This window comes from Plecotus auritus (genome assembly GCF_963455305.1).
Source record: "Plecotus auritus genome assembly, chromosome: 4".
NCBI classification, from domain to species: domain Eukaryota; kingdom Metazoa; phylum Chordata; class Mammalia; order Chiroptera; family Vespertilionidae; genus Plecotus; species Plecotus auritus.
This window is the reverse complement of record NC_137775.1, coordinates 95,163,741-95,191,189: the sequence shown is the minus strand read 5'-3', so window position 1 is coordinate 95,191,189 and position 27,449 is coordinate 95,163,741. Positions and strand designations below refer to the sequence as shown.

General features: G+C 42.4%; 1 protein-coding gene across 9 annotated transcripts in view; it reads right to left on the bottom strand.

The window, feature by feature from the left end:
- Window positions 1-27,449, bottom strand: part of BTBD9 (BTB domain containing 9) — a 511,095-nt gene that overhangs the window by 424,012 nt on the left and 59,634 nt on the right. For all 9 annotated transcript variants that reach the window (XR_013960438.1, XM_080665254.1, XM_080665252.1 and 6 more), the window contains exons 2-3: window positions 7,689-7,900; window positions 385-748 (exon numbers count right to left, since the gene is read on the bottom strand). Coding sequence is in view for 8 of the 9 variants with exons in the window: in XM_080665248.1 (XP_080521374.1) it covers window positions 385-748; window positions 7,689-7,900 (576 nt within the window). In the remaining variant the exon portion in view is untranslated. The remainder of the gene's footprint in view (window positions 1-384; window positions 749-7,688; window positions 7,901-27,449) is intronic.

The following is a 27,449-nucleotide window of genomic DNA, read 5'->3' as shown; positions in this document are numbered from 1 at the left end:
AGTGAATTCTGGGCCAGGAAAAAACAAAAATATTAGAGACATACAGCAACACATCTCCCTTATGAATTTTCCCTCTCATAATATGGAATTATTCTCTTTATCAAAGAAACACAAATTCAAAAAGCAGTATGCAAGACCACATTGAAAACAACCACCTAGCATCACAGTCTCTTCTGCACTTGGAATTTACCAAAAGAACCTTAAAAGAAAACAGAAGCAATCTGTCCTTCTCTTATATGAGTCTTAGGAGCCACAGGCAGTTGGCTGGACAACCTCTTCCACACCTTTCACTTTTATTTTTTCTTAGTCCATTGCTGCATTTCTACTGTACAGATATAAATAAGACCATGTATGCCTGCAAGTTACTTGCAGACAATGACACACCTTAGAAAGAGAGAGGAAGCCTTCACTCGAGAGCACCTCCTGAGCATTTCTGTCCATAAACATACAGCACATGCAAGTTAACTTGGGCAGTGAGTAGAGACTGGCAACGTCAAAAGTCATACAGACATTCTGAATGTTGAGTATGGTGCAGAGATACTCAGAGGTAGAATCCTCCAGCTCTGGAAATCCATATTTATGAGCCAGGCTCAGGAAGTCCAGCAGAACCTCCTCCTTCTCATCCGTCAGTGTCGCCCGCCCAGTGTAGATGTACTTGAGTAGCATTGTGAACGCTTCCGCAGTGGTGTCCTGGAGGGGGATTTCTGCTTCTGGCTGAGATTCTCGCATTCCACCATACAGCAATGCTCTGCACGTCAGAGAATAAAAGCACGAGAAAAACCTCAAGTAAGATTTGCTACAAAATCATGAAATCACGGGTATCAACATTATACAAACATAACTTTGTTTAATGACATAAAGATTCAGGTAAAGAAATGCATAGTTATCATTTGAAGTTCTCAAATAAATTAAGAGAAATACCTTTAAAACTATTTTGAATTAATTCTATAAACAAATGAAATACCCTGAAAGCTCAAGATATGTAATAGACATTCATTAAAAATAGATAAAAATGCTCTTTTTGCCCTGGCTGCTTTGGCTCTGTGGTTAGAGCGTCAGCCTACAAACTGAAGGTTCCCAGGTTCGATTTCGGTCAAGGGCACATGCATGGGTTGTGGGCTCAATCCCCACTAGGGGATGTGCAGAAGGAATCCAATCAATGATTCTCTCTCATCATTGATGTTTCTCTCTCTATCCCTCTCCCTCTCTGAAATCAATAAAAAAATATATATATATATATTTTTTTAGGAGAAACCAAGATGGCGGCATAGGTAAACACCTAAACTGCTGCCTCGCACAACAATATCAAAACTACAACTAAAGGACAAAACGGACACCATCCAGAACCACAGGAAAGCTGGCTGAGTGGAAATTCTACAACTAGAAGAAAAGAGGAAAGCACATTGAGACTCAGAGGAGCTGAAGAAGGCTGAGGTACAGAGATTCACACACGGAGAGGATGTGCGGCTATGTGCACGGGCAGCTGAGTGCGTGGCTGGCTTTCTAAAGTGGGAGGGAGAAGGAAGCTCCCAACTGCACTGAACTCCAGTCCCGGGCAAGTCACTGGGAAACCAGACTCATTTGGGGGGAATCTAAACTGTCAGGAAAAGAGAAAGCACACTGAGACTCGGGAGCTGCGGAAGGCAGAGGTCCGGAAGCGCGTGCGCACAGAGAGGACTGACTGCTGAATGCATGGGAGGCTGAGTGCACGGCTGGCTTTCTAAAGTGGGAGGGAGACGGAAGCTCCCAACTGTGCTGAACTCCAGTTCCAGGCAAGTTTCTGGGAACCCCAACTCATTCGGGGAGAAACTGGACTGTCTGGCAGCGGGCGAAATTCGAGGGTGGCTTTCTCTCAGAGGTGCTTGCAGTGATTACCAAGAAACACTGAGACCCAGGGGCCTCAGATGGGCAGGGCTGACAGGAAACCAATGCAGTCTGCTCCGCCCTGAAACTCTGCCCCATCCAAGCTGAGCACAGAGGCTTTTGCAATTTTTCAAGTCTTGTCTCATAAAAAAGCCTCCAGCACAGAAGTTCTCCCAGTGTAGACACAGCTGATCCTCACAGCCAATTGGCCTGGAGGTCAATTCCTCCCAGTGATACCAACAACAATCAAGACTTAACTACAACAAGGCTGAGCACACAGTCCACAAAGGGGTGCACCAAGAGTGTCCACCTCAGGTAACTGGGGAGGCTAAGCCACTGTGCCCTAGAGGACACCTACCACACAAAGCTACTCTACCAACTCAAGGAAGCAGCAAAAATGCGGAGACAAAGAAACAGATCACAAATGAAAGAAATGGAGGAAAGCAAACAACTGGATATAGAGTTTCAAAACCACGGTTATAAGGTTTTTCAAGAATTTACTAGAAAAGGCCAATAAATTTAGCAAGGCCCTGGAGAATATGAAAAAGGACAAACTAGAAATTAAATACACACTGACTGAAATAAAAAATATTATACAGAGACCTAACAGTAGACTAGAGGACCGCAAGAATCAAGTCAAAGAGTTGAAATACAAAGAAGCAAAAAACACTCAGCCAGAAAAGCAAAAAGAAAAAAGAATCCAAATATGTTAAGATACTGTAAGGAGCCTCTGGGACAACCTCAAGCGTACCAACATCTGAATTATGGGGGTGCCAGAAGAAGAGAGAGAGCAAGATATTGAAAACCTATTTGAAGAAATAATGACAGAAAACTTACCCCACCTGGTGAAAAAATAGACTTACAAGTCCAGGAAGTGCAGAGAACTCCAAACAAAAGGAATCCAAAGAGGAACACACCAAGACACATCATAATTAAAATGCCAAGAGCAAAAGACAAAGAGAAAATATTAAAAGCAGCAAGAGAAAAACAGTTAGTTACCTACAAGGGAGTACCCATATGATTGTCAGCTGATTTCTCAACAGAAACTATGCAGGCCAGAAGAGAGTGGCAAGAAATATTCAAAGTGATGAACAGCAAGAACCTACAACCAAGATTACTCTACCCAGCAAAGCTATCACTCAGAATTGAAGGTCAGATAAAGAGCTTCACAAATAAGAAAAAGCTAAAGGAGTTCATCAACACCAAACCAGTATTATATGAAATGCTGAAAGGTATTCTTTAAGAAGAGAAAGAAGAAGAAAAAGGTAAAGATAAAAATTATGAACAACAAATACATGTCTATCAACAAGTGAATCTAAAAATCAAGTGAATAAAAAATCTGATGAACAGAATAAACTGGTGAATATAATAGAATCAGGGGCATAGAAAGGGAGAGGACTGATAATTCTTGGGGGGAAAGGGGTGTGGGGGGTTCATGAAGAGACTGGACAAAAATCATACACCTATGGATGAGGACAGTGGCGGGGGAGGTAAGGGCAGAAGGTGGGGTGGGAACCGGGTGGTGGGGAGCTATGGGGGGAAAAAGGAGAAACAATTGTAATAATCTGAATAAAGATTTATTTTTTAAAAAATTTAAAAAAAATAAAAGTTAAAAAAAAAATGTAAAAGATGCATACCCTCAACTCAGTAATCTCACTTTTAGGATGCAGCTCTAGAGATATAATACAGCATGATTGTAAAGAGAAACTTATAAGAATAGATACTGAAACAATGGAGATACTGAAAAAAATCTTAAAATGTCCATCAACAGGAATGTGACTAAAAAAATTGTGATATATACATTCTATGCAGCCATTAGAAAGACCAAGGGAGGGCAATATATACTGTTTGTAAAGATGTCCAGGAGATAGCAGTTACGTTGCAGATCAGATCCACGTGTTGAGTAAAAAAGTGTACAGCACATACTTGTATTTGTATGTACATAGGTGTATATATAGATACTAGAGGCCCAGTACACGAAATCATACACTTTGGGAAGGTCCCCCTCAGCCCAGCCTGTGCCCTCTCGCGGTCCAGGTGCCCTTTGGGGATGCTGAGCGTCTGCCCCTGGTGGTCATTGCACATCATAGCAACCGGTTGTTCCACCATTTGTTCAATTTGCATATTAGCCTTTTATTATATAGGACACCTATTTATATTGAGAAAAATCAGGGAAAATTCATATTAAACTGTTAACTGGTTGTCTCTGGGGAATGGGATTAGATGGCTTGGAGGAAAGGGCTTTCACTGTTACTTTATAAATTAAAAATGAAATTGAAGTTGGTAATGGAATTATGGATGATTTGATTTTTTTGTTTGTTTGTCAGATTTTTTTAAATCCCCACATTATTGCTTATCTGCTCATCTAAGAAATGAAAATTAGAAAATTCAGTCATGTAATGAATTTTAATTTCTATCTCTATTACTCTAGAGAAATAATAAGAACCAATTAAACTTTCACTCTATCAGAAAAGAAAGGGCAGCTGGACGATGACAAAGGGGGAACGCAGAAAAGGAAGAGCAAAGAGTGAAACAGGAAACATGCAAAAGTGAGAGCAAGAGAATGAGGGGGCAAAAAGAGATTTCCCCTGCTCCTAACAGTCTCAGAGCAGAACTAGTATTTCAAGGGTTCTCTCCACACCTGCCAGGAATTCTTCTCACCCTCCCCCAGGATCTAGCATTCTTGCTTGGCTCAGGAAAATAGCTGAAACCATCCAGCAAAAAAAGTCATGAATATTCTGAGCATACCTCTTCATTGGATTATACTCTGCCTAAAAACACTCTTGAATGTTTTCATTAATCCAGAATACATTCAACCACAACTTTAAAATTGCGAGATTAAAAACGCCTTCCTCGGAAGATCTCACCAAGACTTACTCCAGCGTGACCCATGATATTCACATAAATTCTCAATGCTCTAAAAGTGGCTTTGGCCTGGCTGGTGTGGCACAGTGGTTGAGTGTCCACCTATGAACCAGGAGATCACGGTTCGATACCCAGTCGGGGCACATGCCCGGGTTGCGGGCTCGATCCCCAATGTGGGGCATGCAGGAGGCAGCCTATCTGTGATTCTCTCTCATCACTGATGTTTCTATCTCCCTCTCTCTCTCTCTCCCTTCCTCTCTGAAATAAAAATATAAAAATTAATTAATCTATATAATAAAAGCCTAAGCAACTGTTACAGCAGCAAGACCAAAATGACTGGTTGCTATGATGCACACTGACCACCAGGGGGCAGACGCTCAATGCAGGAGCTGCCCCTTGGTGGTCAGTGCATTCCCACAGGGGGAGCGCCGCTCAGCCAGAAGCCAGGCTCACTGCTGGCAAGCACAGCGGTGGTGGGAGCCTCTCCTGCCTCTGTGGCAGCGCTAAAAAGCAGTGAGCCGAGCAGTAAGGAGCAGCGAGCAGGTGGGCGGTAAGGAGCGAGGGGTCCCAGACTGTGAGAGGGCGCAGGCCAGGCTGAGGGACCCCCCCCCCGGCAGTGCATGAATTTCGTGCACCGGGCCTCTAGTTAATTAATAAAAGTGGCTTTGACAGGGAGGCTGGGGAAGGTCAATTGGGGGAAAAAAAGGAGACATATGTATTACTATTTGTAATACTTTAAACAATAAAAAAAGAGAAAAAATGTAAAACAAAAACAGAGAAAAAAGTGGTCTTGCTCGGTTTGGCTCAGTGGCTAGAGCATCAGCCTGCGGACTCAAGGGTCCCGGGTTCGATTCCGGTCAAGGGCATGTACCTTGGTTGCGGGCACATCCCCAGTAGGGAGTGTGCAGGAGGAAGCTGATTGATGTTTCTCTCTCATCGACCTACCTTGCACAGGAACGGTGTCTGCAATGAGAATTTAAGGCATCATTGGTAATGACTCTGAGGTTAGCCTTGTGAGCCACCAGACATTAAGGTTCAATATCCATAGACATTAAGAACAAAGTCAACAAGTAAGGAGAGTATATTCCATTAATTTAATATGATCTTTAATTTTTTAAAGTATTTGAGTTTCTTTCAAGAACATACTGATTACCTAAAATATACCCACATATAGTTGTCTCAAATTATTTTTGAAAAAGGGTAAGGTATAAACTATTAACAAATATTAAACATAAAGCTGAAAAGTTCTGACTTAATAAAGAATGAATTCTTCAGCCCGGCCGTGTGGCTCAGAGGTTTAAGGTCAACCCATAAACCAGGAGTTCAGAGTTCAATTCCGGTCAGGGCACATGCCCAGACTGCGGGCTCAATCCCCAGCAGGGGGTGTGCAGGAGACACTGATTCTCTCTCATCAATGATGTTTCTATCCCTCTTTCCCTCTCCTTTCCTCTGAAATCAATAAAAACATATTTAAAAAATAAAAGAATGGACTTTTCAAAAAACACTAACAGTGAGTGAACCAAAAGTTAAGAAATAGGAAAGAAACACAAAAAGTATGCAGAGGACAGAGGCTGGTAACAAATAATGACTAGAGCAAGGCCATTAGCAAGAGGAATCAGAGTGTTAGCGAAAACTCTTAATAGTAGGCTCCTCTGTTTTCTGGGCTCCTCACTTCATCTACAGTGTCACTTTATATGTAAGATGGAATGCTCTACAAATGGTTATCAGATCTATAAAATTCTCATCCAGTAGTAAATATTTATAAGAGACACACTTTCCTGTGTGACTCTAGGTATTGCTGTTTCATCATCTTAGTTATTTCTGATTATAAAACTTAGACTGCAGTTTTCACTAGAGGGTAACTGTAATTTTTTCTTAGCCATCAGCATCTCAATTTTAGATATCAAGTTTCCCATGCAAATCAATGACTTTAAGGACATAGACCAATGGATTTATCAAAGATACATTATCATTCAATGATGACCCCCTTTTAACTAACATTAGATATAACTCAGAGTAATTAGAGCTCACTTTAACATTTATCACCCTGGAAATTAAGGGTTTGAGTAATAAACAATAGCTTCATATTAAATAAAATTTTTGCATTAATTAAATGCATAAATATTCTGTCTAGTTTTAGTTCTAGTATAACTATGAAACAATCTCAGTAAATAGCTGTTTTATTTAGCCCTAGTCGATTTGGCTCAGTGGATAGAGCGTCGGCCCATGGACTGAAGGGTCAAAGGATTAAATTCTGGTAAAGGGCATACCTTGGTTACAGGTTCGATCCCTGGCCCTGATCAGGGCGTGTGCAGGAGGCAATCAATCAATGTGTCTCTCTTACATTGCTGTTTCTTACTCTCTGTCTCTTCCCCACCCTCCCACTCTCTCTAAAAATCAATGGAAAAATATGCTTGGGTAAGGATTAACAACAACAACAAAAACTTGTTTCTAATTTGAGGTTATCAAATGCTTGTCTTAGAGAGAGATCTGTTGAGTTACCTACAGGTCCTGGACCTCAGTAACCTGAAACTAGGAGGTATTCAAGTTCATTAGAAAGTCCAGAGGACCATCTGTCTGTATAACGAGAAGCCTATCTGCCAATATGTCTATTTAACTTCCATTAGTAATCAATGGTGAGAAGAAGGTGAAGGCAACAAAGACTCAGCCTAAAAAATATTCTTGAGATCCTGAAAATTGGTGGATTGGGTACAGTCTAGCCTGAGGAGCCTTCTAACCCTATAGTTTTAAAATGGTTTCTGAAGAAAACGGTGATTTTCAAAAAATAACAAAAAGTCTATAAAGATGAAATTCTTATAGATGTTGAATGGAAGGATTGCTAGTATTTATTGTTATGCTATGTTACATATTTTTTGTTGTTGTTACATATTTTTATGGAGTAAAAAATACCAATGTTTCTAAAAGTTAACTTGAATCTTCATAAAGTATTACAGACTTACCGAAAATATTGGCACCTCGCTGCTAAAATCACCCGGTGAGCAGGAAAACGTTTCTTTTCCACAACAAATGTGACGTCACCATATTCTTCCCCAATCAACAAGGCACCAATATGTTCAGATAAAATGTGCACATGATCAATTTCCCCCACTGCAGTAAAGGGGCGAAGTGGGTGGCTGTTACTCATTTTGTAGAATAGATAATAGTCGCTGATCTACGATAAAAAAGGGATGAAAGTTAGTGGGGGGAAGAGGGAGAATACACGTAAAAAAATCACATACCATAAACATAGCTAAATAAAAATTTAAATTATGTATTTTAAAACACTCACATGAGAGGTTTCATCATTATTGATATCTTCATTAACCCATTTACTGTGGGAAGCAATTCTGCCTGCTCCCATTAAAACACTACCTTCACTGCGTTTTCACACTAGGAAAGCAAAAATAAATGCCAGGGTCCTCAAATACTAGCAGCACATAGAAATATCACAATCTAGAACTCTATGCCAAATACAGGTCCCTTACTTCTCAGAACCTCAGGAAGAAGAAAATCAACCACCAAAAGAACTCCTCTTTTAGCACAGACAGACTTAATAAGGTGGGTATAACTAAATAACCTCAGCAGAAAATGCATTCAGGCACAGATCTAGACCTAAATCACAAGAAGAATAAACTAAATCATCATATTTCAAATATTTTCAGAGGTTTGGGTCTAAAACCATCTTAAATATTTTCTAAAAATTACCAATCTTCTGTACTCACAAAAATAACTTGACAGCATCCTAATCCCCCTCAAAAATGGAATATTTTTCTCAAGGCTAACTTCTAGCCCAAACTTACAGCTCTAATGATCACATCACCTAGGTCAGTGGTCACTCATTAGTCAACAGAGCTGCAAAACGCGGCTCATGGAGCCGCAGTTTGCCGACCACTGATAGGTCTACCAGGACATCATTATATTTAATCTCATTTACAGGCACGTCCTTGCTTTTGTATGCCATGCCTTTCAACATGTTAACTGAAAATCAAAAAGCCAAAACTTAATGAACATCTTCACGTTAGAAAAGGAAGTTACGTGCTTCAAAAGTTAAAAATGTTTATATTCTTAAATCTCTAATGTATTTGCAGGTACTGCTTTTTCAGTTACAAGTAACCTAGGAAGTGGATGAGAGCCTTCACTAGCATCCAGGGGCCGAGGTGGAGATGTGGTCGATAGCTCAGAGGTGAGCCAACTACCCTCTGCTGCACCAGAGACTAGGGGAATTAAGCCAGATATGCTCTCTCCACTAGCCCTCCACACCTTCTAGAACTCTCCACTTGGACCAGGAAGGATTGAGGGTTAAGCCACTCCTAATCTTTAAACTTTCATATCCAAACCCATTATTAGCAAAGTGTATGAAAAATGGTCTTTATCCCCAGAGACTGCAGTGGAAGAACCTCCTGATCCAGGTTCTCCAGTTACCTGCTACTCCATGACCATCCCCAACAGAGGGAGGAACAGCAAGGACTATGATGTAGGGGAACATGGAGGATGTGAATTAGGCAAACAGACACCCACGCCACGTAAGTAAACAAATATGGTCCCCCCTATTAGGAACATCAGAGGGTTAGCAGCATACACCTCAATGTCAAGGCAAACCCCTTTCCCTCAATTGCAACCTCCATTGGAAAGCCCTAAAAACAGAATCATCTCCAGTCACCTGTGCATGAAAGACCAAATTCAGATTAAGAGGATCAACTTAAGGAGTGTCAGCAAATCATGTGTGACTCAATCATCAAATGTGCAGTACAACAGTCTACCACAGGAATTGGCAAACTTTCTGCAGAGTCAGAGAGTAAGTATTTTGGGGCTCTGCAAGCTATACAGTCTCTGTCGCAATACTATTCAACTAAAAGCAGCCACAGATAGTAAGTAAATAAATGAGGATGGCTATGTTCCAATAACTATTTACAGGAGAAGGCTGGATTTAACCTTCAGGCCATAGTTTGCCAATCCCTGCTCTAACATATGATCAAGGATTGACTGTAAACTAGACAAAGGTTCAAAGTGCTTTAGTTTTTGTTTTGGTTTCTGGCTAGATTACATAACCAATGTTCAAAATAACATGGTCATTTCCTATATCAGCCATAAAATTCTGAAAGTGACTCGTACCTGATTTTAAAATCCCATTCCTTGTCAACACGAACTCTCACATTACTATCTAATAAAGGGTATCCAAAAAAAAAAACTGTATACACACACTTTGAATAATTATAAACGCAATGTTTATTAAAATACATTTCATTTTCAAAACTGAGCCATCAGTTGTTCAAGTGTATATACATTTTTTTGGTACTCCCTGTATTTTCCTCAATGATGGTGCATGACTCTGAACAAAACTGACACTCTTCTGGCTGAAAAGATGCAATGCATATACAGACATACCTCAGTTGCAGACCACCACAATAAAGTGAGTACTGCAATAAAACAAATTATAATATTTTTGCTGGTGGAAGTTCTTACCTCTAATTTGTAAAAAGTGCAACATATATGAAGCACAATAAAGAGAATTGTAATAAAATGAGGTGTGCCTGTACCCAGTGAATATTTTCTCTATTATAACATTCTCTTACATCATGAGTAAGATTTAAATGATTAACTAAATGATTCTTGATGCACAATGATTAGTTTTTGGTTAATTAGCTCAAAAGTAAATGTACAATTCTTCAACTGATACTACATATGTAAATATCATAGTAAGTTCTCTAGATCTGTACTTCTTAGTCATACAATTTCATTTTGCTAAATTTACATTTTTATTATGCTTTTCCAACTAAAGACATAAAGCTAATATTGCTGGGTATAGAAAACAGCCACTTAGTATGGAATAAACACAATTTTTATTGGCATACAGAAAGAATTTGAATTAGACCAAAGATTCTCAATGAGCTTGCCACATATTGGATTCACATGGGAAGCTTAAAAAGAAAAGAAAAAGATTATTGAGCCCCACCCATCAGAGATTCTGACTTAATTGGTCTGTAATGTGTAATCACTTTTCTGACTTGATTCTAATGAGCAGCCTGGAAAAGAGCCACTGAGCTAGACTCTGTTGTAGATTCACAACTCTCACTCAGGTGCACAAATCTATCTACCTATACAAAGAGGGAATATGCAAATTGACCATCACACCCTCACAAACATGGCAGCACCCACAGCAGAGGCCGGGTTTCCGTAACACTGAGCCCACAGCAGAGGCCAAGTTCCCGAAACGAGCCTTAAGGAGCAATCAGCAGGGACCTGAGTCTGTCTGGCACTGGGCTAGGACAGGGCACCTGAGCCTGTGCCCCCGCCTGGCAGGGCTTGATGGGGGACCTCAAGGTGCACCCCCTGCCCCGGTGCTGGGCCGGGGGACCTCAGGCTGCTCCCCTCACTCCAAGCCAGGGTACCTCAGGCCACGCCCCCTGCCTGGTGGGGCTTGACAGGAGACCTGAGGCTGCACCCCCACCAGGCGGGGCTTGATAGAGGACCTGAAGCTGCACCCCCAACCCGGCCAGGCTTGACGGGGGATCTCAGACTGTGTCCCCTGCCTAATGGGGCTTGACAGGGGACCTCAAGGCATGCCCCCCACCCTGGCCCAGGCTAGGGGACCTCAGGCCACCCCACCCCCGCCGAGCACCAAACCAGAGGACCTCAGGCCGCACCCCCCACCCCGGCGGGGCTTGACAGGGGACCTCAGGCCATGCCGCCCACATCCCCCACCCCAGCGTCAGGCAGGGGAACCTGAGAGTGGGTTGGGGAACCTGAAGCTGCACCCCCTGCCCAGTATGTGCCAGGGAACCTGAGGCTGTACCACTGCCCAGCGGGGCTTGATGGGGCACTTGAGGCTGCGCCCCCCACCCGGCACCAGGCCAGGGGACCTGGGGCTGTCCCCGTCCAGTGGGGCTTAATGGGGATGGGGCTGACCAGGTCTGGATCTCGCCCAATGAGGTTGGTGCTGGCTGGGTCTGGGTCTCACATGATTTTGAGGTGGCACAGGTGGGTGGGGACTTGACTCTGGGTCCCGCAGTGTGCCCCAGACTCTGACAGGAGGAAGATTTTCATATACATTTTACTAATTTTCTTTCATCTCTCACACTTCTATTATAGAGAAAGGGCAAGTAGCAATATTAAAATATTTCCTCTAATTAATCCCCTTTTAATGTGTATGAATTTTGTGCACCGGGCCACTAGTATACAAATAAAGTAGCAGCTGAGAAAGTTCATTTAGGATATGATCCCATTTTGAGTTTTATTGCAAAGAGACAAATGGTGCTAACAAGTTACTAGTGTGACAGCTTCTATGCAGAAAATACTTTCACCTAATGCTGTAGCTTATCTACAAAGTCATAGTTTGGGTCCACTGCTTGCTTTTTTTTAAAAAAAGCATGTTTTAGAAACCACACACCAATAAACTTAATTTTTTAAACAATCTATTTTAATTAGCTAGATAAAATTGGAAAAATTTTAACTTTACAGGACAAAACTGTTTATTGATTTGTTTCTTAAGCTTTGAAACTTATTCTGTCACTAATGACATAGGTGATCTTTGACAAGTTTTCTAGCTTCCATGAAATTGTTTCCACACCTATAATGACATGGTTACATTAGGGGTTTTATAAGTATTATTTTTTAACTCTGCCACAACTTTTTATTATCACTGTTTTGGGCCTGTCATAAGAAATGGACTCTCATGACACAGGATATGGCCTTGCTCGTGGCTGTTATTTATGACAGTAAAAGAATACAGTGCAAAATAAAAAAGAACATGTGGCGAAGGTTCTCAGACATGAGGGTCCTCTACCAATGGAGTAACATTGGATGTGCTTAATTCCCCACAAAGGGGGAAAAAAATGGTGGCGGAATAGACAGATGTATTCTGAGCCTGGTCCCAGAGAAGAAAGAAAGAACAGTTGAGGGTCTCACGAGGAGTGTTTGTTGGCAAGTTAAGGGACAGCTAAACTCCAGGAGAAGGTGGGGGACTGCAAGACAGGGTTCCCCTGACCGGGCAGCCCCCACTGCGGCTGGGTCCCCTCCCAGAGCTACGGGCTCGTACCCGGAGACTGCGCCATCTTGAAAGGAAAAGTGGAGCTTATCTGAAGCATGAAAATCCACAACTGTGGCACCCACCGAACAGCTGCGAGCCCCAGAACACGGGTCCCCAATTGGCGCAAACACGCGGATTCAGAGGAGCTCTACACTCCACCATGGAAAGGTCAGATATCGCCTGGGATAAGGTGAGGTCTCTGGTCCCGGCGGGAGAGAGAAACGTGCTTTTTCCGGGAGCTGGAGGACCAGGGAAGTCTGTGCCTAGAAAAATCCGTGGCTGTTGGGGCTGGCGGGATCCGTGAATGTGGAAGGGGGTCCTCAGAGCTGCTAACAGAAGGGATCTCTAAAAAGCAACCCATTTTGATCTGACGTGCAGGGATAGCCTAAGAATTTCAAAGGTGTGCTGACTGATTAGACTTGCGTGCAGACCCATTGTTCGCACACTTGGGCTTTTTCCTCTTCAAATCCTTGATTCTGATTACTAAGCCCAATACATAGGATCACCCAGTTGGGGACATCCTGGGAGACTGCAGGGGAAAGTTGTTTTTCTGGAACATGGGGATCGGAGCGGGGAGTGACCATCGGAGAGCCAGCTCTGACGCAGCCCACTCCCACAAACGGGTATTGAGTACCATAGGGAAAAAAGGATACAAATAAAAACTAGAGAGGCCAAAGAGATCCGGAAGTCAATCCAGAAACACTGACACCCAGGGGCTGAATCACAAATTGACTCTTGTGTAATCCTATCTAATAAAAGAGTAATATGCAAATTAACCATCACTCCACTATATCCACAAGCCACGCCCACAAGCCACGACACCAGCCAATCAGGAGCGAATATGCAAATAAACCCTACCAAGATGGCTACGGCCACAGAGAGCAGGAGGGAGGCTTGGGTTTCCCCGGCAATGGAGGAAGCCAAGCTTTCCACCTGCCCTTGCCGGCCTAGGCCTCCACTCAAGGCTACAAACTTTCAATGACAGAAGATACATAAACCCAAACAGAAATGGTGGCAGCCACGGAGCTGGAAAGAGCAGGAGGCTAGGGTCGCCCCCAGCGATGGAGGAAGCCAAGCTTTCCGCACACCCTGGAAGGCCCAGGCCTCCGCTTAAGGCTACAAAGTTTCAATTATAGAAGATAAATAAATCCCAATAGAAATGGCTGCCAGCAAGGAGCAAGCAGAAGGCTTGGATCCGCTCCAGGCTAAAAAGTTTCAATTGTAGAAAATAAATAAACCCCAGATACCAGGGCCTCTGCTTGGGTCGCCAGGGGGCGTGGCTGGCCTGCAAACCACCACAGGTCCCTCACCCAGGCCACCCCACGCCCCAAGGGAACCCCCACCCTGATCCGGGACACCCTTCAGGGCAAACCAACTGGCCCCCACCCATGCACCAGGCCTCTATCCTATCTAATAATAGAGTAATATGCAGATTGACCATCACTCCAACACACAAGATGGCTGCCCCTATGTGGTCAAAGATCCTGCCCCCATGTGGACACAAGATGGCCGCCACAAGATGGCCAGCAGAGGAGGGAAGTTGGGGGCAACCAGGCCTGCAGGGGAGGGCAGTTGGGAGAAACCCAGGCCTGCAGGGGAGAGCAGTTGGGGGGGACTAGGCCTGCAGGGGAGGGCAGTTAGGGGAAAACAGGCTGGCAGGGGAGCAGTTAGGCATCAGTCAGGCTGGCAGGGGAGTGGTTAGGGGGTGACAAGGCTGGCAGGCAGAAGCGGTTAGGGGCAATCAGGAAGGCAGGCAGGCGAGCAGCTGGGAGCCAGCAGTCCTGGATTGTGAGAGGGGTCCCTGATTGGAGAGGGTGCAGGCTGGGCTGAGGGACACACACCCCCGTGCACGAATTTCGTGCACCATGCCTCTAGTCAAAAATAAAGGAATACGAGAAATTAACACACACCGCCTGCTTAAAAATCAGGACTGGCTTACAACACTGAGGAGCAGTAGAACGCAGGGAACTGCAATACTGTCTGGACTGAGAAACAGGCATACCAAACAGAACAATAGAGGAAGTGAATGACCTTCACAACTGCACATTTTATTTTATTTTTTTTCATTTTTTGCATCTTTTACTCAAGAAACTAATTGTTTTTCTTTTTTCCTCACTTGATTTTACCTTTTTAATTATTACATTTTTATTTTCAATCAGTATCATTACTACTACAATTTTACTTTTTTTTAAGTATTTTATTTTCTCTTTATTTTACTTTGGGATTAGTAGTGTTCTACATTCTATTTTCATCTTTCCTTTAGCATCGTTTTACGCTATCTCAACTCTACCTTTATGCCATCACTCCCTTCCTAACCTTTCCCCTTTTGGTGTCCTGTTTATCTTGCCCCTTTCCTGCTTTAGATTTGCCCTATTCTTTCTGTTTACCCCCTGATAAAATTTCACCCTACTTATATATCTAATCTACAATCCCCTGTTCCAAGTCCATACATAATTCTCTCTTCACTGTCTGAACGATCCAAAAAATGGTCTTTCTGTCCTTTTGTTGTTGTTTGCTTGAATGTTGATTATATCAAATTTTTATGCATTTTTGTGAGATTGTTTTGCTTATTCTTTTGTTTGTTTGTTTGTTTTGTTTTTGTTTGGTTTTTGCTTCTGTTTTCCTTTGCCTCACTTGATATTAGTTGGAGTTGGAGTTTGTATTAATCCCTAGGTACTTGTTGCTGTCATTTGCTGGGATTAATGGTTGTTCTATTGGAGTTTTCTCCCCATATATATAGTTTGTTACCCTTTCCTATTTAGTCTCTTTCTTGTCTCTCTTACTTTTTTTTTCCTTTCCCCAATTTCATTTTGACACTCCTTTTTTTTTTCTTTCTTTTTCCTCGCCTATCCCCTAATTTGCCTTTCTCTGGTGGTCATCTTTATTGGAGGTTATTAATATCGTGAATACATTTCTGTTCAGTGCCTTGTGTGTTGTACCTGGTTGTGTTGTATTTTGTGCCTTTAAATCAATGCAGGAGAGAGAGAACTACCTAACCAGACATCCGGAGAAGAGAGAACATGGGGAGACAAAAAAACAGCCCACATATGAAAGAAAAGCAGGCATCACCAGAAAAGGAAGTAAATGAAATGGAGGCAAGCAACCTTCCAGAGAAAGAATTCAGAGAAATGGTCCGAAGGTGGCTGAAAAGAATGGAAGACAAATACGACAATATAAGTAAGAACCAAGAGGAAATGAAAAAGAACCAAGAAGAAGTGAAAAATGACATCGCTGCTGTAAAGAACTCAATAGAAATCATCAAGAGTAGACTAGAAGAAGCAGAGGACTGCATCAGTGAGCTAGAAGACAAGATGGGGAAAAATACCCAAGTAGAGCAGCTTCCAGAAAAAAAAATTAAAAGGCAAGAGGAGAGCCTAAGGGAACTTTGGGACAACACGAAACAAAACAACATCCGCACAATAGGGGTTCCACAAGGAAAGGAAACTGAGCAAGGAATAGAAAACCTGTTTGAAGAAATAATGACAGAAAACTTCCCTGATATAGGGAAGAAAAAACCCACACAAATCTAAGAAGCTCACAGAGTCCCAAGCAAAATGAACACCAAAAGACCGACGCCAAGGCACATTATAATTAAATTGGCAAACACCAACAACAAAGTAAGAATCTTAAAAGCGGCAAGAGAGAGACAGAAAGTTACATACAAAGGAACCCCCATCAGACTAGCAACTGATTTCTCAACAGAAACACATCAGGCCAGAAGGGAATGGAATGAAATATACAAAGTCATGCAAAGGAAGGGTCTGAATCCAAGAATACTCTACCCAGCAAGGCTATCAATCAAAACTGAAGGTGAAATCAGGAGCTTCACAGACAAAAAAGGACTAAGGGAATTTATTACCACCAAACCAGCAATGCAAGAAATGCTAAAGGGTCTGCTGTAACAAAAAGAAATAGGAAGCGAAGAAGGAACACAGGGGTAAAGAATAAAAATGGCAACAAATGAGTACCTATCAATAATAACTTTAAATGTAAACGGATTAAATGCCCCAATCAAAAGACATAACCGATTGGGTTAAGAAAACAAGACCCATATATCTGCTGTCTACAAGAAACCCACCTCAGAAAAAAAGACGCACACAGACTGAGGGTGAAGGGATGGAAAAAGGTTTTCTAGGCGAATGGAAATGAAAAAAAAAACTGGGGCAGCAATACTTATATCTGACAAATTAGATCTCAAACTGAAGGACATAACAAGAGATAAGGAAGGCCACTTCATAATACTAAAGGGAGCAATCCAACAAGAAGAAATAACTCTGGTAAACATATATGCACCCAATACAGGAGCACCCAAATACATAAAAAATCGCCTGGAGAATATCAAGGGAGAGATTGACAGCAATACAATCATAGTAGGAGACTTTAATACCACACTATCACCATTGGACAAATCCTCTAAACAAAAAATCAGCAAAGAAACATCAATCCTAAATGACTCACTAGACCAGATGGAATTAATTGACATCTTCAGAACATTTCACCCCAAAGCCACAGAATATACATTCTTCTCAAGTGCACATGGGTCATTTTCAAAGATAGAGCATATGTTGGGCCATAGGCAAAGTCTCTTCATATTCAAGAAGATAGAAATCATATCAAGCATCTTCTCAGACCACAGTGGCATAAAACTGGAAATCAACTACAATAAAAACAATCCAAAGAAATCAAACACATGGAGACTAAACAGCATGCTATTAAACAATTACTGGGTTACCAGAGAGATCAAGGAAGAAATAAAAAACATCATGGCAACAAATGACAATGAAAACACAACAATCCAAAATCTATGGGACACAGCGAAAGCAGTCTTGAGAGGGAAGTTCATAGCTCTACAAACCTACTGCAAAAAAACAAGAAACAATGGTAATAAATTACCTAACCCTACAACTCAAAGAGTTAGAAAGAGAGCCAACAAGAAAATCCTAGTGTAAGCAGAAGGAAGGAAATAATAAAGATCAGAGCGGAGATAAATGACATAGAGACCGAAGAAATAATACAAAAGATCAACAAAACCAAGAGCTGGTTCTTTGAAAGGATAAACAAGATTGATGAACTTCTAGCCAGGCTCACCAAGAAGCAAAGAGAGAGGACCCAAATAAACAAAATCAGAAATGAAAGAGGTGAAATAACAACAGATCCCGCCGAAATACAAAAGATTGTTAAAAAATACTACGAACAACTCTATTCCAACAAACTGGACAACCTGGAGGAAATGGACATATTCCTAGAAAATATAACCTTCCAAAACTCAATCAGGAAGAATTTAAACAGCTCAATATGCCAGTAACTATGGGAGACATTGAAGCATTCATCAAAGAGCTTCCGGCAAACAAAAGCCCGGGGCCAGACGGCTTCACAGGAGAGTTTTACCAAACATTCAAGGAAGAACTAAAACCTATCCTCCTCAGACTATTCCAAAAAATTCAAGAGGAAGGAACACTTCCAAGCTCCTTCTATGAAGCCAGCATCACCCTAATACCAAAACCAGATAAAGACAACACAATGAAGGAGAATTACAGGCCAATATCCCTCATGGACGTAGATGCCAAAATCCTCAACAAAATTCTAGCAAATCAGATCCAGCAGTACATCAGAAAGATCATACACCATGACCAAGTAGGATTTATCCCAGGAATGCAAGGATGGTACAATATCTGCAAATCAATTAACGTGATACATCACATAACCAAATTGAGAGATAATAAGCACATAGTCATATCAATTTATGCAGAAAAAGCATTTGAAAAAATCCAACACCCTTTCTTGATAAAAACTCTCAACAAGGTGGGAATAGAAGGATCATACCTCAACATCATAAAAGCTATATATGATAAACCCACAGCTAACATCATACTCAATGGGCAAAAACTAAAACCATTTCCCCTAAGAACAGGAATAAGACAGGGATGCCCACTCTCACCACTCCTGTTTGACATAGTACTGGAAGTATTAGCCATTGCAATTAGACAAGAAGAAGAAATAAAAGGCATCCAAATTGGAAAAGAAGAAGTAAAGCTGTCCTTATTTGCAGATGACAAGATATTGTACATAAAAAACCCAAAAGACTCCATCAAAAAACTAATAGACTTAATAAATGAATTCGGCAATGTAGCAGGATACAAAATTAATGCCAAGAAATCTATGGCATTTCTATACACCAATAGTGAACTTACAGAAAGAGAGACTAAAAAAGCAATCCCATTTACCATCGCACCAAAAAAATTAAGATACCTAGGAATAAACTTAACCAAGGAGGTAAAAGACCTATACGCGGAAAACTACAGGACACTGAAAAAAGAGATAGAGGAAGATGTAAACAGATGGAAGAACATACCATGTTCATGGATTGGTAGAATCAACATCATCAAAATGTCCATACTACCCAAAGCAATCTATAGATGTGGCCGGGTGCCACTACCTGTCCTGCTTAGCAGCTGACTCGTTCCGGGCCCGCAGTGCGCATAGGAATTTGTTCATAGTTTTTTTTTTTTAAACTATAGTCCGGCCCTCCAACGGTCTGAGGGACAGTGAACTGGCCCCCTGTTTTAAAAGTTTGAGGACCCCTGATACACAATGGAATACTATGCTACCATAAAAAAGAAGGAATTCTTACCATCTGTAGCAACCTGGATGGAATTGGAGAACATTATGCTAAGTGAAATAAGCCAGTCAATGAAAGAAAGATACCACAGGATCTCACTCATTTGTGGATAATAAAGAACATTATAAACTGATGAACAAAAAGATAGATATAGAGGCAGTAAAGCATCAAACAGACTGTCAAATTACAGCGGAAAGGTTAGGGAGAGGTGGGGGAAATAAGAGATCAACCAAAGGACTTATATGCATGCATATAAGAATAACCAACGGATGCAAAACATTGGGGGGTGAGGGCATGTATGGGAGTAAGGGGGGGGGGGCAATGGTAAGATATGTATACATATAATACCTTAATAAAAATTTAAAAAAGAAAAAAAAAATTCCCCCACAAAGCTGTGACAGCACAAGTTAAATATTTCTAACCAGGAAGCTTGCTAGAGACTCACCCAGAGTGTTTAACAGGAGGCTGTTAGTGTAGGTAGCCCTTGCCTTGCCTGTATCCAAATTCCAGACTCAAGAAAGAAAGCAGCGTTCAACATAAACCACACTGCTTTGTACACTGTTTAAATGAGCCACTCTTATCAATTAATGGCAGGAACCCTTCGAAAATCCAAGTTTCCAGATACCAGGCAAGGGACAACTTTGCAAGCAGGCCTTCCTTTCTAAAGATAAAAGTTCAATCCTGCTATGTTAACTTTTTTGTATACTAGTAGCTCCAGAAACAACCAGAGGATCTAACAATGTTTGCAAAAGCACTGGAAACAAGCAGTCTAAGAACCTACCTGATACACTTATTTAATTTTAGGTTTGGATAGGATAAAGTATTATAAGAAAATAACCTACCCCACCTGTCCAAATGTATTCCTGGCCTGTGACTTGGCAATATGCCAGATCCAAACAGTTCTAAGGAGAGTTTTCTCCAAATTTTAAAGATCACATAATCCCAACTATTCCTGTGCCTAAGAGAAAAAATAAAGTTTTCTGCTTCTTCTTATGAAGCCAATGTAGCACAAAGATATAACCACACACTCAAAAATCAGTATAAATAAAAAAGAAATCCTATGTAAAATATTGGAAAATAGAATTAATCAGAAGGATTCATGACAAAGTGGGTCAATTCCAAAAGGGTGATGAATATTAGGGAAAAGAATTAAGTCATCAAATTACAAGGTCATAGGAGAAAAAGTCATATAAATAGCTCAATGAAAGTTAAAATACCTTTTTATACAATCATTAATAAGTTTATTACCTACATACACAGCCTAACTGTAACAGATATTAATATCTGATTAATATTAAAACACTAGAAACATTCCTATAAAGTTCAGAAATAAGGTAAGGATGTCTACTCTTTTCACTATACAATTTTCAAGAACAAAACACAATGCAATTAAGAAAACCAAGTTAAAGCTAAATTGATGAGGAAACAAAGAGGCTAAATCAGGGGTCCTCAAACGTTTTAAACAGGGGGCCAGTTCACTGTCCCTCAGACCATTGGAGGGCCGGACTATAGTTTAAAAAAAAAACTATGAACAAATTCATATGCGCACTGCGGGCCCAGGACGAGTCGGCTGCTAAGCAGGACAGGTAGTGGCACCCGGCAGGCCAGATAAATGTCCTCGGCGGGCCGCATGTGGCCCGCGGGCCGTAGTTTGAGGACACCTGGGCTAAATAATCACTATTTCTGATAATCTGATTGCCCACATGAAATATCCGTGAAAATGAACTAAAAAGATATGAGAGAAAATAAGGAAGGTTCACTAAGGAGACCACATAAAATTATTACATGACTAGAGGCCCAGTGCACAAAATTCGTGAATGGGGGGGGGGGGTGTCCCTCAGCCCAGACTGCACCTCTCCAATCTGGGACCCCTCTCACAATACAGGACTGCTGGCTCCCAACCGCTCGCCTGCCTGCCTGACTGCTCCTAACTGCTTCTGCCTACCTGCCTGATCACCCCCTAACCACTCCCCTGCCAGCCTGATCAATGCCTAACTGCTCTCCTGCAGGACTGTTCCTTCCCAACTGCCCTCCCCTGCAGGCCTGGTCCATCCCAACTGTACTCCCCTGCAGGCCTGGTCGCACCCAACTGCCCTTCCCTGCAGGCCTGGTCCCTCCCAACTACCCTCCCCTGCAGGCCTGGTCACCCCCAACTGCCCTCCCCTGCAGGCCTGGGTCCCCAACAACTGCCCCCCTCCCCTGCAGGCCTGGTCCCTCCCACTGCCTTCCCCTGCAGGCCTGGTCCCCTCCCCAACTGCCCTGCAGGCCTGGTCGCACCTAACTGCCCTCCCCTGCAGGCCTGGTCCCTCCCAACTACCCTCCCCTGCAGGCCTGGTCACCCCCAACTGCCCTCCCCTGCTGGCCTGGTCCCCCCCAACTGCCCTCCCCTGCTGGCCTGATCACCCACAATTGCTCTCCCCTGCCGGCCATCTTATAGTGGCCATCTTGTGTCCACATGTTAGCGGCCATCTTTGACCACATGGGGGTGGCCATATTGTGTGTTGGAGTGATGGTCAATTTGCATATTACCTCTTTATTATATAGTACCCTTTTAGGCCAAAACAACCATCTATAAAATTAGAAAAAATATTGCAATTTATAATTGCAAAATACATGCAATACCCAGAAATAAACTCGTAGAACATGTAAAGAAAATTATAAAACTCGATTGAGGGATTTAAGAAAAATAAATGAAGATACATATATTGTTTCAAGACAGAAAGATACAATGTGGTAAAGAGACCAATCATCCCTAAATCACCACATAAGAAGCATATTTAATATTTTATTGTACTTTATATTGTGAACAAAAACAATCCTTTAGTAACAGAAAGCAAAATTAACCAAACATTCTTGGTAGGGATACACAGTTAGAAACTAATAATTTGACAAATGGGAACACAGATTAGAAAACTGAGAATGAGAAGTGATAATTTTATATTTATCAAGAGGTTTTGCTAAGCTGGCACAGTTCTAATTAATACAGGAATTAAAAGTAATCCTTATCAGAACCACAACAGTTTATAAAATAAATTGGGGTACATGAGTTCATCTGGAAGAATAAATATGTGATTTGGTATATATTCTGGAGAAAAATAAAGAGCAATAAGAGGGGCCAGCTTACTAAATGAGAAAGCAAATCATACATTAAGCAATTAAAACAATGTCCTATTTAGAGACACAGGTCACTGGAACGTATTAATCCAGAAATATACACAACTACACATAGGGATTTAGCATACACGTATATAAGTGCAGCATTTCAATTCAGTGGGAGAAAATGTGAATTTTTCAATAAAAGTGGCTGGCCATTTTGAAAAAAGCTGGATATTCACCCAAGAGCACAAAATTAAATACAGAAGGATGTCAATTTCAGCACTTTCTATAACAGTAAAAAATTGGGAAAAAACTTAAATGCCCATTTAAAGAGAACTGGGTAAGCAAATATGGTAAGTCTACACAATGGAATATTATACAATGATTTAAAAAGGATAAAATTATGCCGAAACCGGTTTGGCTCAGTGGATAGAGTGTCGGCCTGCGGACTGAGGGGTCCCGGGTTCGATTCCGGTCAAGGGTATGTACCTTGGTTGCGGGCACATCCCCAGTAGGGGGTGTGCAGGAGGCAGCTGATCGATGTTTCTCTCTCATCAATGTTTCTAACTCTCTATCCCTCTCCCTTCCTCTCTGTAAAAAATCAATAAAAATATATTTAAAAAAATAAAAATAAAAATAAATTAAAAGGATAAAATTAGGTACTACTGACATTTGAAAACACATAAATATATGTGTTTGTATAAAAAAAGGCAAGCTACAAAAGAGTATTATAATAAAATCTTATATTTTAATAAATAAAAAGCAAACACCAAACTATTAACATGGGTTAACCCAATGAATCAGGGCTGTGTGGAAAAATTTTACATAATGCACTACATATTTCTGTAATGTTTAAAAATTGTGTAATAAGCATTTTTTGTAATAAAACTATATACAAGTTTTTCAATAACTCTGGCCACTAAATTTACAAAATAAGTTAGTTTGTATATGACACAGCAAAAGTTTTAATTTGCCACAACCAGCAATACCTGATTTAGTGACTAAAACAGAATGGCAAGCAGAGGGACAATATATTATCTTCACAAATAAAAAATTAACAACTTGAAGGCCAGGACAAAAGGTTCATTACAGCGAGACAGGCAAAAAGTAACAAATAACAGATACCTGGGTAGAGTGGCCTACTAGGACACTCCATCTGATACATTCCAACTAAAGATCTTCACTTTAGGATTTTCAGTATGACTTTCTAGACTTAAGGCAGATCTTCTCAGATGCACACAAAATGCTCTGAGATTTGCTCCTATTGACAGTCTCAGAGTCTAAAACTTGCTGACATTTACAGGATAGGACAAGGGTAATCTATTCTCTTAAATTATTCCTTCAAGGTGTGAGGAAGAAAACATAAGAAGGCAGGGGAAATGGGGATTTACTCTAAGAGAGGGCAGGGGTCCCTCAACCAAGAAATGGTGCCATTCAGCATACCATACACAATTATTAGTTGAGGGTTCTGGGACTTCATATTTACCAGGGATGGTGGTATAGAAACTACACAATTTTTTGTGGTTCGCTAACTTACATGGACTCAAATATATTTTTTTTAAAAAATTAAGACTAAAGCAGCAGTTTAAAATTCTCAGGGTTAGTGACTGTTTATTATGCAATAAGAAATCCAGACCCATTGGTTCTAACCAAAATAATGAACAATGCCCATCAACAAACTGAGAGCACCATATCCTATCCTATATAATAAAAGCCTAATATGCTAAGTGTCTGGTCGTCTGGTGGTCCGTTCAACCAATCAAAGCATAATATACTGATATGCTAAGGCCGCTCAACTGCTTGCTATGACATGCACTGACCACCAGGGGGCAGTCGACCGATTGACCAGTCTCTATGACATGCACTGACCACCAGGGGGCAGACAGTCAACAGGTCAACCAATCACTATGACGTGCACTGACCACCAGGGGGCACTCTGACCAGTAAGTTAGCTTGATGCTGGGGTCCAGCAGATTGGGACTGAGTGAGAAGAACCAGACATGATCTGGAGCCCTCCTGTGTTCGCTCCACAGCTGGCCAACCTCCTGTCTCTCTCTCCGGCCCTGATCATGCACCGGTGGAGTTCCTTGGCCTGACCTGTGCCCTCTCACAATCCAGGACCCCTTGGGGGATGTTGCAGAGCTGGTTTCGGCCCGATCCTGCAGGTCAGGCTGAGGGACCCCACTGGTGCACCAAGCCTCTAGTGTAGTTCATAATGCTGTAACTGCCTCCTAAGGAGTTTGAAAACACCAAGTCGACCTAAATATCAATTTCTTTACTTAATGCTCTCTTCTAGAACTGTTTACAAACCTTTTTTTTTAACAAGAGTTTATCACATTTTTAGAATTAAAGTTTATTCTCCAGAGTTTAATAAGGAAATAGACAAAGAGCAAAGTCCCACCAGGTGTCGATGCCAATGAGTCCTTGAATGCTATATAAACCTCCCCTGGGAAGCCCTCTCCATCCCGTAAATTTCCTGATCAAAAGGCCTTTATGGAACAAAGACCTTCTGCTCTTTAATTACAAAATATAAATGATCTTTCTCTTGAGGAAAAGAGATGGCATTTACAAGCATATGGTTCACCAATTTCTTTCTGCTCTTGGTACCCATGTGTTGTGTAATTTGAAATAGTATTCTTTAAAATTTAAATTAATATTGCTTGGGGAGATAAATGATGTCCTTTCTACATCTTAAACTCTAAAACAAATCACATTCCAGTTTCTCATGGGAAGGATACCTCACTTCTTTTGATATATACTGTACCCATGTCATCCAAAAGTTTGAATGAACAGGTGTAGAATGAGGGTGTAACCTTGGTTCTGATACCCTGCAAATCCAATCCAAATCCTCCAAAAGAATAGTAACACCTGGCAGTAAAGTGCTATAGCGCAAACATGACTAAACTTCATGGGAATTTTCTAGTTTATGATTCCTGAAATATCCTTCTCTGGAAGAGAGTAAATGATTTCTAAATCATTCACCAAAAAAAAAGTGGCAGAATTGAAGGTAGTGTTCTCATTTGCTCAAGGGAAGTGTCAGGTTTACCTGTGTGCCTGCTTATGTGAATTTTTCAAATGTTATCTAGATTAGATTAGATTAGATTAGATTAGATTAGATTACCACTCACAAAAATGATAAGTAGATTAAAAAGGGTTCTTGCAAGGAAAGGACTCATTGAAGATAATGTAGCATTGCCAACACAAGCAAACAAGAAAATGGCTGTTATGAAAACACTACTAGTAATTAGATTTTATAAGGTGACCCTGCCATAAATCCTAGAAATTTAATGCAGAGACTATAATGAATATAGACAATACTAGAGGCCCAGTGCAGGAATGTCCAACTGCTGGCATAGGCCCGCTCCCCACAAGGAGTGGGCCTAAGCCGGCAGGTGGACATCCCTCTCACAATCTGGGACCCCTCGCTCCTTACCTCGCCTGCTCACTGCTCCTTACCGCTTGGCTTGCTGCTCCATAACGCTGCTTCAGAGGCATGAGAGGCTCCCACCACCACCGCTGCACTCACCAGCCATGAACCCAGCTTCGGGCTGAGTGGCACTCCCCTGTGGGAGCGCACTGACCACCAGGAGGCAGCTCCTGCACTGAGTGTCTGCACCCTGGTGGTCAGTGTGCATCATAGCAACTGGTCATTCTGGTCATTCTGCCATAGTGGTCACTTAGGCTTTTATTATATAGACTGGAGGCCCGGTGCACAAAATTCGTGCACGGCGGGTGTGTCCCTCAGCCCAGCCTGCACCCTCTCCAATCTGGGACTCCTCGAGGGATGTCCGACTGCCCGTTTCGGCCCAATCCCAGTAGGATCAGGCCTAAACAGGCAGTCGGACATCCCTCTCACAATCCAGGACTGCTGGCTCCCAACGGCTCGCCTGCCTGCCTTCCTGATTGCCCCTAACCGCTTCTGCCTGCCAGCCTGATCACCCCCAACCACTACCCTGCCAGCCTGACTGATGCCTAACTGCTCCCCTGCCAGCCTGTTTGCCCCTAACTTCCCTCCCCTGTAGGCCTGGTCACTGCTAACTGCCCTCCCCTGCAGGCCTGGTCACCCCTAACTGCCCTTCCCTGCAGGCCTGGGTCCCCCCAAACTGCCCTTCCCTGCAGGCCCGGTTGCCCCCAACTTCCCTCCTCTGCCGGCCTGGTCACCCCTAACTGCCCTCCCCTGCAGGCCTGGGTCCCCCCCCAACTTCCCTCCCCTGCAGGCCTGGTCCCCCTCAACTGCTCTCCCCTGCAGGCCTGGGTCCCCCCGCAACTGCCTTTTCCTACAGGCCTGGTTGCCCCCAACTTCCCTCCTCTGCTGGCTTGGTCACCCCTAACTGCCCTCCCCTGCAGGCTTGATCGCCCCCAACTGCCCTCCCTTGCAGTCCTGGTCCCTCCCAACTGCCCTCTCCTGCTGGCCATCTTGTGGTGGCCATCTTGTGTCCACATGGAGGCAGCCATCTTTGACCACATGGGGGCAGCCATCTTGTGTGTTGGAGTGATGGTCAATTTGCATATTACTCTTTTATTAGATTATTAGATAGGATAGAGGCCTGGTGCACAGGTGGAGGCCAACTGGTTTGCCCTGAAGGGTGTCCCAGATCAGGATGGGGGTTCCCTTGGGCATGGGGCGGTCTGGGCAAGGGGCCCATGATGGTTTGCAGGCTGGCCACGCCCCTGGTGACCCAAGCAGAGGCCCTGGTATCTGGGATTTATTTATCTTCTACAATTGAAACTTTGTAGCCTTGAATGGAGCCAAGCCTCCTGCTTGCTCCACAGCCCCAGCCATTTTTGCTGGGATTTATTTATGTTCTATAATTTAAACTTTGTAGCCGTGTGTGGAGGCCTGGGCCTGCCAGGGTGTGCGGAAAGCTTGGCTTCCTCCATCACCGGGGGCAACTCAAGCCTCCTGCTCTCTCCAGCTCTGTGGCTGCTGCCATTTTTGATGGGATTTACTTATCTTCTATAATTGAAACTTTGTAGCCT